Source organism: Octodon degus, unplaced genomic scaffold (assembly GCF_000260255.1).
Source record: "Octodon degus isolate 3935 unplaced genomic scaffold, OctDeg1.0 scaffold00006, whole genome shotgun sequence".
Taxonomy (NCBI): domain Eukaryota; kingdom Metazoa; phylum Chordata; class Mammalia; order Rodentia; family Octodontidae; genus Octodon; species Octodon degus.
In genome coordinates this window covers 32551658-32566673 of record NW_004524582.1, presented here as the reverse complement: position 1 = coordinate 32566673, position 15016 = coordinate 32551658, and the positions used below count along the sequence as shown (strand labels likewise).

At 52.0% G+C, this 15016-nt stretch overlaps 1 protein-coding gene across 7 annotated transcripts in view; it reads left to right on the top strand.

The window, feature by feature from the left end:
• Cfap99 (cilia and flagella associated protein 99) overlaps positions 1-15016 on the top strand; it is a 42208-nt gene that overhangs the window by 23149 nt on the left and 4043 nt on the right. For 4 of the 7 annotated variants that reach the window (XM_023724159.1, XM_023724139.1, XM_023724170.1 and 1 more), the window contains 5 exons: positions 119-199; positions 349-423; positions 1386-1460; positions 1617-1705; positions 2938-3142. The exons of 1 other annotated variant lie outside the window; for it this stretch is intronic. In XM_023724159.1, the coding sequence (XP_023579927.1) occupies positions 119-199; positions 349-423; positions 1386-1460; positions 1617-1705; positions 2938-3142 (525 nt within the window). The remainder of the gene's footprint in view (positions 1-118; positions 200-348; positions 424-1385; positions 1461-1616; positions 1706-2937; positions 3143-15016) is intronic. 2 more of the 7 variants (XM_023724148.1, XM_023724154.1) reach the window with 2 other exon arrangements.

The window sequence follows — 15016 nt, the reverse complement described above, 5'->3', positions numbered from 1 at the left end:
AGGGCCTTCTCCACAAGCCCAGGCCACTGTCCACTGTCCTTTCACTTATATCCCATGCCACTGCTGGCATTTCTAGATGCCCTCTGAGTGGCTACCCCTGGCTGGGTCCCCCCTGCAGGTTCCTCAGAGCACCTACCAGGAGCCCAAGGAGCAGCAGCAACTGCAGCTGGTCAAGAGATTCAACCGCCTTAAGGCTGAGGTGGTGGCACCCCCTGCCTCCCCAGAGCCCAAGTCCCCACACTTGCTAAGGGGGAAGGACCTAGTGGGCTCCGCCTGTGTGTCCCCCCAAAGGCCCATGGGTACAGGGGCTTGGCCAGTGTGGCAGGACCCCCCGTGGTGTCCTGGCAGGAGCTGCTGCTGCTGGCGAACAGGGAAGAGCTGCGGTGTGCTATGCCTAGGCCCCATGGAGGGCCACCCGCACAGGTAACGTGTTCTCAAATCACAGAGAAGTTCCCATGGCAGGGTGTGGAACACACCTGTGAATCCCAGCACTCTGGGAAGCTGAGGCAGGAGAATCACAAGTTCAAACCCAGCCTGGGCAACTTAGTGACTTAGCAAGACCCTATCTCAAAATGAAAGGGCCCAGGATGCAGCTCAGGGTGTGAAGGCCCAGGTTTAACCCCCCAGTGCCACCAAAAACAAAGGACACCATTTCAGTGGTGATGCAAAGGCCAGTTATCTAGCCTCTTCCTGTCACGGGCAGATTCCCAGTATGTCTGGGAGTGGTCCTAGGGCCACACAGAGGACTGGCAGGCAAGTGTACACCTGTGCCCAGGAGAAGGAAAGCACCCCGAGAATGTGTCTGCAACCTCGACTCTGTGTTCCCCAATGTCTCAGGTGGAGCATTTCAAACTTCTATCAAAAAGGCAATCCCGAGGGTTGGGGAGATGGCTCAGTGAGATAAGTGCTTCCCTGGCAAGTGCAAGGGCCTGAGTTCAATCCCCGGTTCCACCAAAGAAAGAAAAAAAGGCAATCCCAGGGGTGTTAGCCAGGAAGGAAAACGTAGGGGACCAGGACAAAAAGCTGTACCCTAAAAATGGCGTTAGCAGCATCTTACCCATGGCTCAGGGCTCCTGGTGCACAGTGGGGTGAGGGAGAGAACTGAGGAGCAGCCTGCCACGGAGCCCCCACTCAGGCTGGAGTGCGGCCGAGGAGCGAGCTGTGTCTACCTCGCACTTCTTCCCACTCCCTGCCAAGCAGCGTGCAGCATGGCTGGAGGGCAGAGGCCGGGGCTGGGGGCACCAGGGTGGGGACGTGTGGACCCAGCTTGACTGGGGCAGAAAGGTGGGATGGGCTGCCAAGAGTGCAGCCCCACGTCTGCCCAGGGGGAGGTCGGGGCCCCCAGCAGGCCCAGGTGCCAGGCTGCCTCTGCTTGGCTTGCTCAGGCCCCCAAGAAACAGCAGCGGCCTCGATCTGCCTTGCCCCACATCCGGAAGGCTCCCAAGCTGACCTTCTACAGGGTGAGGGACCCCAGCCCTCCCACCCTCAGGAGATGGGGGTGGGTGGCTGGAGGGCAGCCCCCCGCTGAGGCAGATGGCTCTACCCAGGCAGGGGTAAGCAGAGAGGGCCTGGCCACCCCCACCCACTGCCAGCCCCTCCTTCACCCTCCCCTGCAGCCTGACCATGTCCCTGTCAAGCTGAACACAGCTGCCATCCTGCGGGAAGGGGCCCTGTACCGGCGCCAGGTGGAGAAGGAGCTGCAGAGGTGAGGCGCCGGCACTGGGCCCTCTCTCGGGCGCCCCCTGCAAGACAGCTGTGATTGCAGCGAGGCGAGGGCTGGCGCCGAGGATGCGATGGAAGACCCCGGATCAGACCGTTCCCCACTCAGACATCGTCACGGCCAGGTCTGGCTCCAAATGCCAGCCTGGGCCCCCAGGTGGCACCTGGGCTTCCAATCCACTGACTGTAAATCAGGGTTCTGGCTCACCATCTTAGTTTTTTTCTGTGGTTTGTTCTTGTGGTACTAGGGATGGAACCCAGTGCCTTCCAGGTCTCTAAATTGTCATTCTTCTGCCTCACCCGCCCAAGTTCTGAGATTACAGGTGTGTACCACCACATCCAGCTCCATTTACTGGTCGATGATGGGATATTACCCAGGGTACAGGATATTACCGGGGTTAAGAGCAGGAAGTGGTGGGGACCTCCACTCTCTCAAGTGCCCCACCTATTCCACACCCAGGAGCCCCTGCAACCTGTCCTTTGGGCTTTGGGGGATGCTGCATTGCATAGACAGCACTGATGACACCCTCGGCCTGGCGGTCAGCTCCGCTCTGACTTCCTCTGCCTCCCCTGGAGGCCAAGGTGGGGCTGAAACTGGGTGTCTGACCTCACCCGGGCTTCCTAGAGACCGAGCCCATTGCGAACCTGTCTAGGGCCCCAACCCCCAGTCTTCTTTATCCACATATGAGCCACACTCGGGCAACCCTGGCAATCTTAGGGGAAGCAGGGTGGAGAGCAGGTATTTCACCTCGTGTCACGGGGTGGCAAGAGTCTGTGGTCCTGCAGGTAAGGTGGCAGGGGGACTGTCAGCTCAGGCCACGCTTCACAGAGATAATCCCACTCTGGGAGAGATGGACCAGGGCATGGGGGCATCTTCCAAACCCCTAGCTCTCCTTAAACCTTGCCCAGGTCACCTCCTCCCAGGCCTCTTCCTGATACTGCTTCCCAGCTGCCCATTTGGACCCTTCCATGCCTGAGTTGGGCAGATGGACAGACAGGAACACGGGATGGTGTCCAGACACAGTGGACACAGGGATGGCAGGGGGACAGGCGGGCAGAGCAAACGGACTGAGGGGAACCCAGAATGACATGCTGGTGCGTGGGTGCAGAGGAGAGGGTGGGGGGGCACAGTAGATGCGGCCAAGTGCCACAGGACCACCGCCCCCAGGGAACTTGTGGCCTCCTGGTGGCCCTACTGCATCTGTCCTTGTACCACAGGGTTGACAAGCTCATGGATGGGCACGGGGACTTCTCAGAATTTCTTGAGTGGCAGGAGCGGATGCGGGCCAAGGACCGCGCGGCGCAGCTGGCTGAGAGTGAGTGCCGCAGGCTGCAGGGGAAGCTGAGTCACGAGGAGGCGGGGCTGGCCCGGCAGCGCGTCGTGCGGGAGAACAAGCAGAAGGCCGACCGGAAGAAGGAGCAGGTGATGCGCCCTGTGCGGAGCGAGCCATGACCCCAGGAGCGGGGCACGCTCCTGTGTCTGCTGGCTTTCAGCTGTGTCTGGGTTATGTCCTCCCGATACAGGGAGAAAAACTGATCTCGGGTGGGTGACCTCCAAGTGATGCTGGGAACCTCCAAGTGATACGGGGAAAAACGACCTCCCGACCTGACCTGCACGAGTGTGTGTTCTTTAAAACCAAAGAAGGAATTTTAGGAACAAACGGAGGTTGTGAGCAGAATATATTTATTGAGAGAAAGAAAGCTCCTGTCCAAGAGAGGGACAGGAGGGGGGCCCGAGCCGGTAATCTCCCCAGAAGCTGTCTCTTCCAGGGACTTTCATAGTGTAAAACCATGCGGGGCTAAGGTGGAGAGAATGGGAACTCGCTTAGGTGGACGCAGGGTGGGAAAAATTTGTTACCTAAGCAAGTCCCAATCCAGAATTTATGAAAGAAAAGCTAACTCATACCTCCGTCCAGTGATCTCGGTGGGAAACTCCAAAATGATACAGGGAGAAAAACTGATCTCAGGTGGGTGACCTAAAAATGATCTCCAGGCCTGACCTGCACAAGTTCGTGTTCTCTAAAACCGAAGAATGAATTTTAGGAACAAACGGAGGTTATGAGCAGAATATATTTATTGAGGGAAAGAAAGCTCCTGTCCGAGAGAGGGACAGGAGGGGGGCCTGAGCGGGTAGTACCCGGGAAGCTGTCTCATCCAGGGACTTTTATAGTGTAAAACCATGCGGAGCTAAGATGGAGAAAGTGGGAACTCACGTAGCTGATGTGGGGTAGGACAAAACTATGGTCAACCAATGGGATTACAAGCACCATTGCTCAGGTAAAATTGATTAGGCCCAGGACCAAGTGGGGTAGCCAGTCATGTAGCAAGCGGGCATGAATGTAAAATGGGACCTTATCTGGTGGCCTTCAGTCCATGAGTCTTCCTGACTAATGAGCAATCCCGGATGCCAACTTTAGGGAGGTCAGCATTTGTTTGGTCTTTAGGTCTGGCTCACAGGAGCATCCATCCCTCCCACAGCTGTAAGGCGTCTGGCTGTTGTTTCCTTCGAGCACCTCACCCTGTCTGACTGCCTACAGTATTTCTATCTAACTTGGCTGCCTGCAACACTCCTAAGAGCTACAGGGTGGCCTTGATTCTCTGTCCCTGTCTCAGCAGGGGAGGGTTCCAAGGGGTTTCACATGACCAGGGCTGTGTGACTCTGGCTGGCACTCCTGCCTCAGACTCGGGTCACGTCCGCCTTACCCTCTTCAGTCGGTCACAAGGTCCACAGATCCCCCGAGCGCAGAGCTTGAATTCTGGCAGAAAAGTCCAGGAGGTGGACACGTTTTTGCTTGTGGCATTGTGTCAGTCAGCTGTCCTGCCCTGGGGCACAATCCTGACTCCTGCCCCTGGAAGGAAGAGAGGTTTGTTTGGCTGAAGCTCTCAGAGGGTTCAATCCGTGGTTGGCTAGTTCCAGGGCAGGACAACATGGCACAAGGGCATGGCAGAGGAAAGCCGCTTAGTGAAAAGCCGGCCAGATAAAGACCTCAAAGTCACACGTTTGTGACCCACCCAGAGAGTGCTCTACTAACCTGATTTGCATTTCGTAATCCAATGAAGCTGAGTTGTCAGGATTAGCAGTCACAGCCTCCTTTGCCAGGAGGGCCGGAGGCTAACATGGGGGCTCCCATGCTAACACTCCAGAGGCTCCTGGTGTCCCTCCACTGCCTACCTGGGGCCCCTGACCTGGGCGTTCCCCCAAAGCCTGACTGCGGTGAGCCTCACAGGGCCCTGACCTGGCTTTTGTGGGGAAGGTCTCTTGTGTACTTGAGACTCATTTGGGTCTGCGTGTTCAGTCTTAAGGTTTGCTTTTTCTGTTTAGTTTAGTGTACTTTTTTTTGTGCTGGAGACAAATGCAGGGTCTTGTCTAAACTACATGTGCCTGAACCCTGAGCTAGTCCTGCAGCAGCAGCTTTGTTTTAGGGAAACTTTAAAACTACAGATTCTAGGGTGATAGCTCAGAGGTACAGCAAGGTCCTGAGTTCAATTCCTCATACCAAAAAAACATTGCAAACTCCATTTCCTCACTAGTTTAAGACTAGTCAATCAATCTATTTCGTATTAATGATGGCTTGCCTATTTTGAAGAATTGGCCAGCCCATTTCACAGAGGTTAAATTTATGTATGTTTAAAAAAAAGTATGCATGTAGGTGTTGACTGCAATATTCTATTATATCCATTTTTTTGTAGTGATAAAAGTTGTTTGCTTAAACAGAAAGGGGAGCTGGGAATATAGCTCAGTGGCATAAGCACCTGCCTGGCAAACGCAAGATCCTCAGTTCAATCCCTGATACCAAAAAATTAAATACATACATACATACATAAAAGTTGTTTTATTCCTAACACTTGAAATTTGTATCTTTTTCTTTTTTTCTATAGTTCCTTGAATTTTTTTTTTTTTTATACATTTAGTACAGAATCTCACTACACAGATCAGACTCATGATCCTCCTGTTTTCAGCCTCCCAACTGCTGGATTACAGGTGCACGCCACCACGCCCAGTCTCTCTTCCTAGAGATTTTTCAATTCTATTTATCTTTCCAGAGAATTGGCTTTTTTGTTTCATTAATTTTCTCTGATTTTGCTGGTGTGTGTGTGTGTGTGTGTGTGTGTGTGTGTGTTTTCACCTTTCCCCGTCTAACACATGCCAAGTAAGTGTTCTGCTGCTGAGCTATATCCCCAGACCAGTTTTTATTTTACTTTGAGATGAGATCTTGCTAATTTGCCCGAGCTGCCCTTGCTCTTCCAGTCATCCTGCTTCAGCTTCCAGAGTTCCTGGGATGGCAGGTGTGCGCCTCAGGCCTGAGTTACTTTGCTGCTGTTTGTCAATTATTTCCCTCCTTCTGTTTGTTTTGTGCTTCTTTCTGCTTCTGGGTCTCGCGGGGAAACTTAGACCATGGATCTGCGGCGTTCTGGCTCTTCTGCTCTGCAGCCTAGTGCTAGCCACTGCCTTTTGCTTACTGCCTGAACTGGGTCATACAAAGCTGGGTGTTGTGTTTCCTTTTCAGCCAATTCAGTGTATTTTCTTCCATTTGTCTTCACATCTCCTCCCTGACCCATGAATTATTAGAAGTGTGTCGGTTTCCAAGCTTGGAATTGCCCTGTTATCTTCCCATTATTGACTGTGAGTTTGTTTCCACTGTGGCCAGTGAACACACACTATGATCTCAGTTCTTTTCCATGTTGGCCTGGGGTCTGCATGTTCTACTGCATGTGCTGTGGGCTTGAAAAGAATGTGCTCCCTCACCCGCAAATGTTGTGGAAGTGCGGGCTCACCCCGTGGGCTGGCAGTGCTGCTGATTTCTTTTTCCTTTCTTCTGGTGCTGGGAATCGAACTCAGGCCCTCTTGCTTCCAGACAGGAACCGACCTGCGAAGCTGACTCGCAGTGCTGCTTACTTCCTGTCTACTGCTCTGTCAGCTGCTGGGGAGCAACGCTGATGTCCGCAGCGTGGAACTCCGAGCACCGCCTTTGCTGTGCACCGCCTTTGCTGTCCTAGCAGGTTCTGCCTAACGCATTTTGCAGCTCTGTTGTTTGGTCCACACACATTTAGAATCAGTGCATTCTTGGTAGTGGCCTTATTTTTATTCTATAATATCTTTGTCTCTGATGATTTTTTTTTTTAATTTTAACATTTATTGTGTGTGTATGTGTGTGTGTGTGTGTGTGTGGCCAGCTCAGCCCACCAGGGGGCGGGGCTGGCTGGCACGTGGTGCTGGGGATTGAACCGCGGTCCCTGTGCTTTGCCAAGCTTGTTCCAAGTAGGTGCTTTAGACCACTGAGCCATCTCTCCAGCCCCTGTCTCTGATGATATTCTTCGCTCTGATATTATCTGATGTTAAAATCCTGCTTTCCTTTTAGTTAATGTTTAGATGATATGTATAGACAGGGTTTCACTGTGCAGTTCAGGCTGGCCTTGAGCTCACTTTGTAGCTCAAGCTGGTCTGGAACTCGCAATGATCCTCCTGCCTCAGCCTCCCGAATCCCGGGATTATAGACATGCAGTCTCATGCCTGGCTCTGTATCATTATATTGAAAGTGCATTTTCTGCACATAGCATATAGTTGGGTCATGTTTTAAAACCTGTTCTACCAATCTTTGTATTAGTTGTTGTTTATAGACCAGTTAGTTACTCATAATTATTTTGTTAGGATTTAACTCTGACGTTATTGGTTTCATTTGCTCTGGTTTTTGTGTATTTTCTTTTTCTTGCCTTCTTATGAGCTACTCAGACTCTTTTTCCAGATTTGCATTTGGACTTCTGTGTGATGCTTACGTAGTTAAAGTGTGTCTCTTTACTGTCCATAGCTTGGGCTGTTGTTCAGGGCATCACATGGTACGCACGCTGGTCACCGTTCCATTGCTGTAACAAGATACCTGAGAGAACTTGGAAAGAGGGAGGTTCGCTTTGGCCCACGGGCTTGGGAGCTGCAGGCCCTATTCCACTGGCACTATCGCTTTGGGCTGCGATGCGGCCAAACCTCGGGGGAGAATGTGATGGGGCAGGGCAGAGGGGAGGCCAGCCTGTCCCCTTGGAGGGCAGCCTGCCTGATAGTGCCACCGCTTGGGGACCAGGCTGTCGCCACGCCGGCCTCTGGGGGCCTTTGGACCCAGGCTGCAGCAGCACATGACACCCAGTCGCTGGGTGGCGTCATTTGATCAGTCTGAGGGAAGTGAAGAGAGCCCAGCTCCCTCTGCGCGCCTTGTGCCCCGCTCTGTGGCATTACCTCAGAATCCCTTCCGCACGGGACAACACTATAATTTGTGCTTCAACCACATCTTTCTTATTTTAAAAGAGAGGAAAGAGCTAGCTGTGGTGGCGATGCTTGTAATCCAGCACTGGGGAGGCTGGCGCAAGGGGACTGGCACAGTTTGGGCCATAGTTCAACTAGTTAGTTCAAATCAAGTTCAAGGCCAGTCTGAACGACAAAGTGAGACCCTGGCTCAAAAAAACAAAACAAGGGGCCGGGAGATGGCTCAGTGGAATAAACGCTTCCCCAGCAGGCGCGAGGGCCTGAATTCAAACCCCGGTTCTGCAAAAAAAAAAAAAGACACAAAAGAAGGGAAGTTGTTGTATTTACCGATTTTTACTTGTTGTAGTCTTTTTTTTTTTTTGAATCAAACTCAGGACCCTGTGCTTGCCAGGTAGGCACTGTGCTACTGAGCTACATCTCTGGCATGTTCTTTCTTCTTGTCACAAGATTCTTTCTCTTCTCACTTTTTTTCTCAGAGAACTCCTTATTTTAAGCCAGGCTATATTTTCGGCAAGTTTGGATAGCTCTGGCCATTAATTTTCTTTTAGGTCTTTTTAAATTTTATTTTATTTATTTTATTTATTTATTTATGTGTGTGTGTGTGTGTGTGTGTGTGTGTGGCCAGCTTAGCCCACCAGGGGGCGGGGCTGGCTGGCATGTGGTGCTGGGGATTGAACCGCGGTCTCTGTGCTTTAGCTTAGCTTGTTCTAGGTAGGTGCTTTAGACCACTGAGCCATCTCACCAGCCCTTTGGCCATTAATTTTCCTTTTAATGTCAAGCCCGTTTGTCTTCACTGGGGATTCCGATGACAAAGATGCTAAGGATCTGCGACAGCCCATGGCCCTAGGCTGAGTGTCCTCTCTGTTGTCCAGTGGGACGTCTTCTGCCCTCCGGTCCTGATTCTGTATACTGCCCTCCATGCTGACACTGACCCCAACCACTGAGGTTTAAACGTTAGCTGGTTGTTTTTCCACCGTCAAGTTTCCGTTTGGCTTTTCTGTGTGTCTCTGTCTTGCCAAGGCCTCATCCCTTGCTGAAGCCCCGCTCTGATCTTTTGTCTGGAGCACACTCACAAGTGCAGGGGCCGCGGCTCTGCAGTGCTTTGCAAGACCTCTGCGGAAGCTGGTGTCCGTCACCTCAGCGCGGACATCTGCCGCTCACCCTTCTTTACTCACTTTGAGGTTACCCTGGCTTCTGCTGTGACACGTGGGCTCTTAGAGAAGCCTAGACCTCTGAGGGTGTCACATTATGTGCCTCTGGCACCTACAGAATCTTTGTGTTGGCTCCCTCTGACACCACCCTGGCAGACAGAGAGGGCACTGCCACCTTCCTGCCAGGTGCATGATGAGTCCTGGGTCCCCGTTGACCCAGGTTGACGTAAGGGCTCCAGGGTCTTAGCTTGGTTTCATTGCTCCCGTGTGTCCCACTGTCACCAGGCCCGGTGAAAGCCCTCCCTTTGCCCGAGGCCTACGGTGACCCAAGCCTTGTGGGTGGGGGAGGGGCGCTACGTTAGCACCAGTTGGGGTGGGAGTGGAAGGTGCCCAGTCAGCTTCACCCTGGGAGGTATGGTGCTCCTGGTGGGAGTGAGGGCCCAGGCTTCCGTGGGCCTATGTTGGTGTGAGGGGTAGCACAGGGCCTGGTGTCTGCCCCAAAAGAGCAGTGATGTTCTGAGGCCCCCCCCACCTCTTAGCCTTCCATTTTTCAGTTTCACTTGTCATGAGGCTGGGGATGGACCCTAGGCCTCACCCACACTAGGCCACACTCTGTCACTGCACCTCCCTGCCTCCTCCCTCTGTTACGCCAGTCCTTCCCGAAGTCCTGGACAGGTCCTCCCACCCCAGGCCCTCGCTGGCCTCTGAGAGCCACAGGGCCTGGTGGGGTGGGAGGACCCAGTACGAGGTGACTGGCGGAGAGTCCCTGACCCATGGTTGGGGATGCTAGCAGGGACCACTGAGGCTGCCTGGAGGGGCATGGGTCCCTTGGAGGAAGAACACTGGTCATCTTTACCCCTCCATGCCCTTTCCAGGGACAGCTGGACCACAGCAGACTGGGGCTGTCCCTGAGTCCTAAGGAGGGAGCAGGGCCAGCACTGCCCTCCCACCCCAGAAGGGGTCACGACTACAGCAGCTGGCTTCACTGCCCCACCCCTGACACCAGTCACATGGGTCGTGTGTCACGTGAGACCAACTCAGAGGTGGTTTGCTCTCAGTGACACCAGGAGAAAAACTGATTTTGGTAGGATGACTTCCAAAGGATACAGGGAGAAAAATGATCTCCCAACCTAAAAGTTACCTGTGATGAGTTTGTGTTCTCTAAAAGGAAGAATGAATTTTAGGAACAAATGGGAGTCATGAGCAGAATATATAAATATGTATCTATATAGATAGATAGATTTCTTTATTTCTTTATTTCTTTATTTATTTTTGTGGAACCAGGGGTTGAACTCAGCCCCTTGCACTTGCCAGGCAAACACTTATTCTACTGAGCCATCTCCCTGGCCCCTAGAATGTATTTATTGAGGGAAAGTAAGCTCCTGTCTGAGAGAGGGACAGGAGGGGGGCCCAAGCAGGTTGTCCCAGGGAAGCTGTCTTTTCCAGGGACTTTTATCGAGGAAAACCATGCGGTAAGGGGGTCTGAGGTGGTGGAGAACATGGGAACTCGCTGAGGCAGGCATGAGGTGGGACAAAACTATGGTCAACCAATGAGATCACAAGCACCATTGCTCATAAAATTGATTAAGTTCAGGACCAAATTGGGAAGCGAGTCAGGTAGCAAGCAGGCATGAATACGGAACAGGGTCTCTTCCTGTTGGGGGCTGGGCTAGTGACTCACTTGGGCTCTTTCAAGGTGATTGATGCCTATTTAGAATATCAGTCCCAGATGCCCATCCCCAGGGAAGCATGTAGCCGTGCTTCCTCTTTTGTCTTGGTCTTGAGGTGTGGCCCATACAGAGTGTCTGTCTCTTCCAAGTTGCAAAGCCACCTTGTCTTCCATCTTGTCGCCTTGAGGGCCTGGCCCTGTCTGACTGCCTAGAATATTTTAATCTCATTTAGCTGCCTACAACATCAGGGCTGCCAGGTGGGCAGTCTCTGTGCCCCTCTAGCTGTGGGTGGCCTGGTCATGTGTCTCACTACCCAGTCCTGCCCCTCCTGACACCGACAGCCCCTCTGAGGCACCTCGGCCAAGAGCCCTAGGCTGTGCAGTGGTGGTGGTGGTGGGGAAACAGCCCCTCTGGACCCTGTACTTTGGATACTCTGCACCTCCTCGACTCAGCTGCCTTCAGTTGGGCCAGAAGGTTTCAGAAGGCTGGTGCCCAGTTCAGGGCTGTGTCCTTCAGGGTTCTGCTGGCCTGAGGCAACCCTGGCTGCCGGTGTGGTGTCTCCGTCAGGGCCTTCTCTCCCCAGACTGAGAAAGCCCAGTCACACAAGTACAGGTGACTAGGATTCTTTCCTAGCGAGTCACAGGTTAGATGGTGCTCCTTTTGTTTTGTTTTGTTTTGTTTTTTGAGACTGAGATTCACTATGTAGACCAGGCTGGCCTCAAATCACACCAGTCTTCCTACCTCAGCCTCCCTAATGATGGATTACATCATGAGCCACCATGATGGCTTTTTTTTTTTTCTTTCTTTCTTTTCTTTTCTTTTTTGCAGTACTGGGAACTGAACTTGGAACAATGCACTTGCCAGGCAGAAAAATTGTTTTTTGTTTCTTTGTTTGGCACAGGGTCTCTCTACACAGTTTGGATTGGTAGTGATCCTTCTGTCTTAGCCGGCCCAGTCTGGATTATAGGCATGTACCCCCAAGCTCAGGGATCCAGGCCCACGTGGCATATGGTACCCAGCATTGAACTTGGGACCTTGCACTTGCCAGGAAGGTGCTTATGCCGCTGAACTCTCTCCCTGGCCATGGTGGCGTTTATAAGCCATGACTTGCACATGTGCGAGACCTCCTTATCCCAGCCTGGCTGCGGGGGCCCTCCCTTTCCTCCTCTTCAATGTTTGCCAGATTGTCCCTGTGGGGGTGCTAGTGTTCTGGAGGGGCCCTGCCTCCCTGCGAGGCTGGCAGCACTCTCCTCCTGCAACAAGGCTGGAAAAGGACGTATCTGAAAACTTGACAGTAACATTGGTATTTTTAACTTAACTCTAAGAGTGTCTTAAATTACTTGATTATACTTTATTATTTAATTTTATCCTCCCATACCTTTTGTGTGCATGCACATGTGTGTATGTGTACTGGGACTGAATTCTGGGCCTTCACACTGAACTACATCTGTAGCCCTTTTTCTCTTTTATTTTGAGACAGAGTCTCACAAAATCTCAAAGGTGCAAGTTGCCCAGGCCAGGCCTGCACTTGGGACCCTCCTGCCTCAGCCTCCTTCCAATCAACAAGCGTCCCTCATGCTTAGCCTTCTCTCCAGAGAGCTCACATTTCCAGTTTACCACACCAGCTGTTTTCCTCAACCTCCTGCTGCAAGTTTGCGTCACAGTTCTTTCACAGGCTCATGATGTAATCCATCACCAGGGAGGCTGAGGTAGGAAGGACTGGTGTGATTTGAGGCCAGCCTGGTCTACACAGTGAATCTCAGTCTCAAAAAACAAAACAAAAGGAGCGCCATCTAACCTGTGACTCGCTAGGAAAGAATCCTAGTCACCTGTACATGTGTGACCGGGCTTTCTCAGGCTGGGGAGAGAAGGCCCTGACGGAGACACCACACCGGCAGCCAGGGTTGCCTCAGGCCAGCAGAACCCTGAAGGACACAGCCCTGGACTGGGTGCCAGATTATTTCAAGGGAGTATAGGAGTGCACCACGGCACGCAACTCTCTTACGTCCTTCCAGAGATGATCTGATCAGCTGGGCGTGGTGATGCCCACTTGTGCTCGGGCCCTCTAGGCTAATGAGGCAGCTACAGTTTTGTAGTTTATTACCCCCACCCCATGTTGGTCTCTGTCTTGGGCTTGGACTGTGAAGCAGCAGACCCTGGGCCCTTGTCTGCTGGTCACTCCATCTCCACCGTGGCCATTGTCTTACCTGGGAACAACCATGCAGCAAACGTGGGGCAGGAGGTTGAGGAAAACAGCTGGTGTGGCCAAGTGGGAATGTGAGCTCTCTGGAGAGGAGGCTAAGCGTGAGGGACGCCTGTTGACTGGAAGACTGTGGAACAGATATATTTGCTTTTTTTCTGGAAAGAAAGGTTGAAATATGTCAGCACTTGGAATTGTTGCTGTCTGAAGTTTTAAATTCTCAAAATAAAGATGCTAATAAAAAGTTAAAAAGAACAAAACAAGACAAACAAAAAAGATTTAATCAACTATGCAGATAACCAACTGCACTGAATAAAACTTGTTCCCACTCATCGCCCCAGTGAGACTGACGCAGGGTCTGTACCAGCATCAGCACTAGGACTACCAGGGCATGGTGTCCCCAGCGGGTGTCACAGGCAGCACCCTATGCCTCCATCAGTCTGAAGGCCTCAGTCGGGCCACCCTCTCCAGCAGCCCTAGAGGCTGAGCGCGGTGGCCACCTGCACAGCCCGGGGCACACCAAGCCCTGTTGATTTGAGGGAGCCCATGCAGGGCAGGGAGCTGGGCACTGAGCTGGACTTGGCTGCCCAGAGCTTACCTCTAGGTCCCTAACGGGGGACCTAGCAGCGCCCTCAGCAGTCCCCCAGCGGGCATCTCTGTTCCCTTCTTCCCGCCACCTCTCTGCCAACCTGATGCCCTGCAGACTCCACAGAGGGCACATGCCTTCCCGACCCTGGGCCAGTCTGTCCCCAGGGCAGCTGAAAAGATGGCTCATTTTCAGCAACAAAGAAACTGACATCCAAAAAATTTTAAAAGTAAACGGTAACCCAGGGAGGCCTGTGGTCCCTCGCGTCTCCTCCCAAGCAGCTAGCTGGCATGTGGCCATGTGCTCACCATCTTCACCCCCACCTGGCTCCTCTGTGGCCCCACCCCCAGCAGTGTGTCCAAGCTGTGCACTCAGTGTGGGGCACCAGGTCACTGGCTCATTCTCTTGTGTGTGATGGCACTGCACCTATTCATAGTAGCCACTTTCTTTACACCCCATTTCCTTCTTGCTCCACTTAATTATAAAAATTTCAAAAGTGGAGCTGGAGGTTCAGTTTGGCGGTAGAGCACATGAATAACATTGCCAGGCCCTGAGGTTCCATCTCCACACCAAAAATGACAATAAAAGTCAGGTAATGTGTTGTTGTTATAGTTGTGCAGGCAGAACCCAGAACCTCTAGGGTGCCAGGCATGTGTGTTCTATCACTGACCCCCTCAAAAGTCACTTTTAAAGTAAATCTTTTATTTTAAGGCAGTTTAAAGATTTATAGCAGCCAGGAGTGGTGGTGCACACCTGTAATCCCAGGATACTGAGGCAGGAGGGTCACCACGAGTCTGAGGTCAACCGGGGCTACATGGAGCGTTCTCAGCCTGGACAACATATTGAGACCTCATCTCAAACAAACAAACAAACAAACAAACAGAAAAGAGGGCCGGGGAGATGGCTCAGTAGAATAAGCACTTCCCTGCCAAGCGCAAGGGCCTGAGTTCCATCCCCGGTTCCGGAAAAAAAGCAAGTAAGCAAGCAAGCTAGCTATCTGGGGACTAGAAAGATAGCTTGGTGGTCTAAACACATGCCTGGCAAGCACAAAGAGCTGGGTTTGATCCCTAGTACCACATGCCATGCTGACCCCTGGGTAAGGTGGCACATACCTATAATCCCAGCACTGGGGAGGTTGAGATAGAAGGATCAGTATGAGTCCAAGCTGGGTAGCAAGACCCTGTACCAAATAAATCAATAATTTTTTAATTTTTTTATGAGCAGAACAATATTTAGGGAAAGAAAACTTCTGTCTGACAGAGGGACACAAGGGATGCCCTGAGTGGGTGGTGCCTGTTTTTAAAATATTTGGAAAGAAATCTGAACAACTAATTTGAAGACAATATGCAATTTAACCATGGTTGAATTTCTATGATTTTGTTTAGTGAGATTCTGTACCATTCATTTTTTTTACTATTCTTATATGCTCTTAAATAT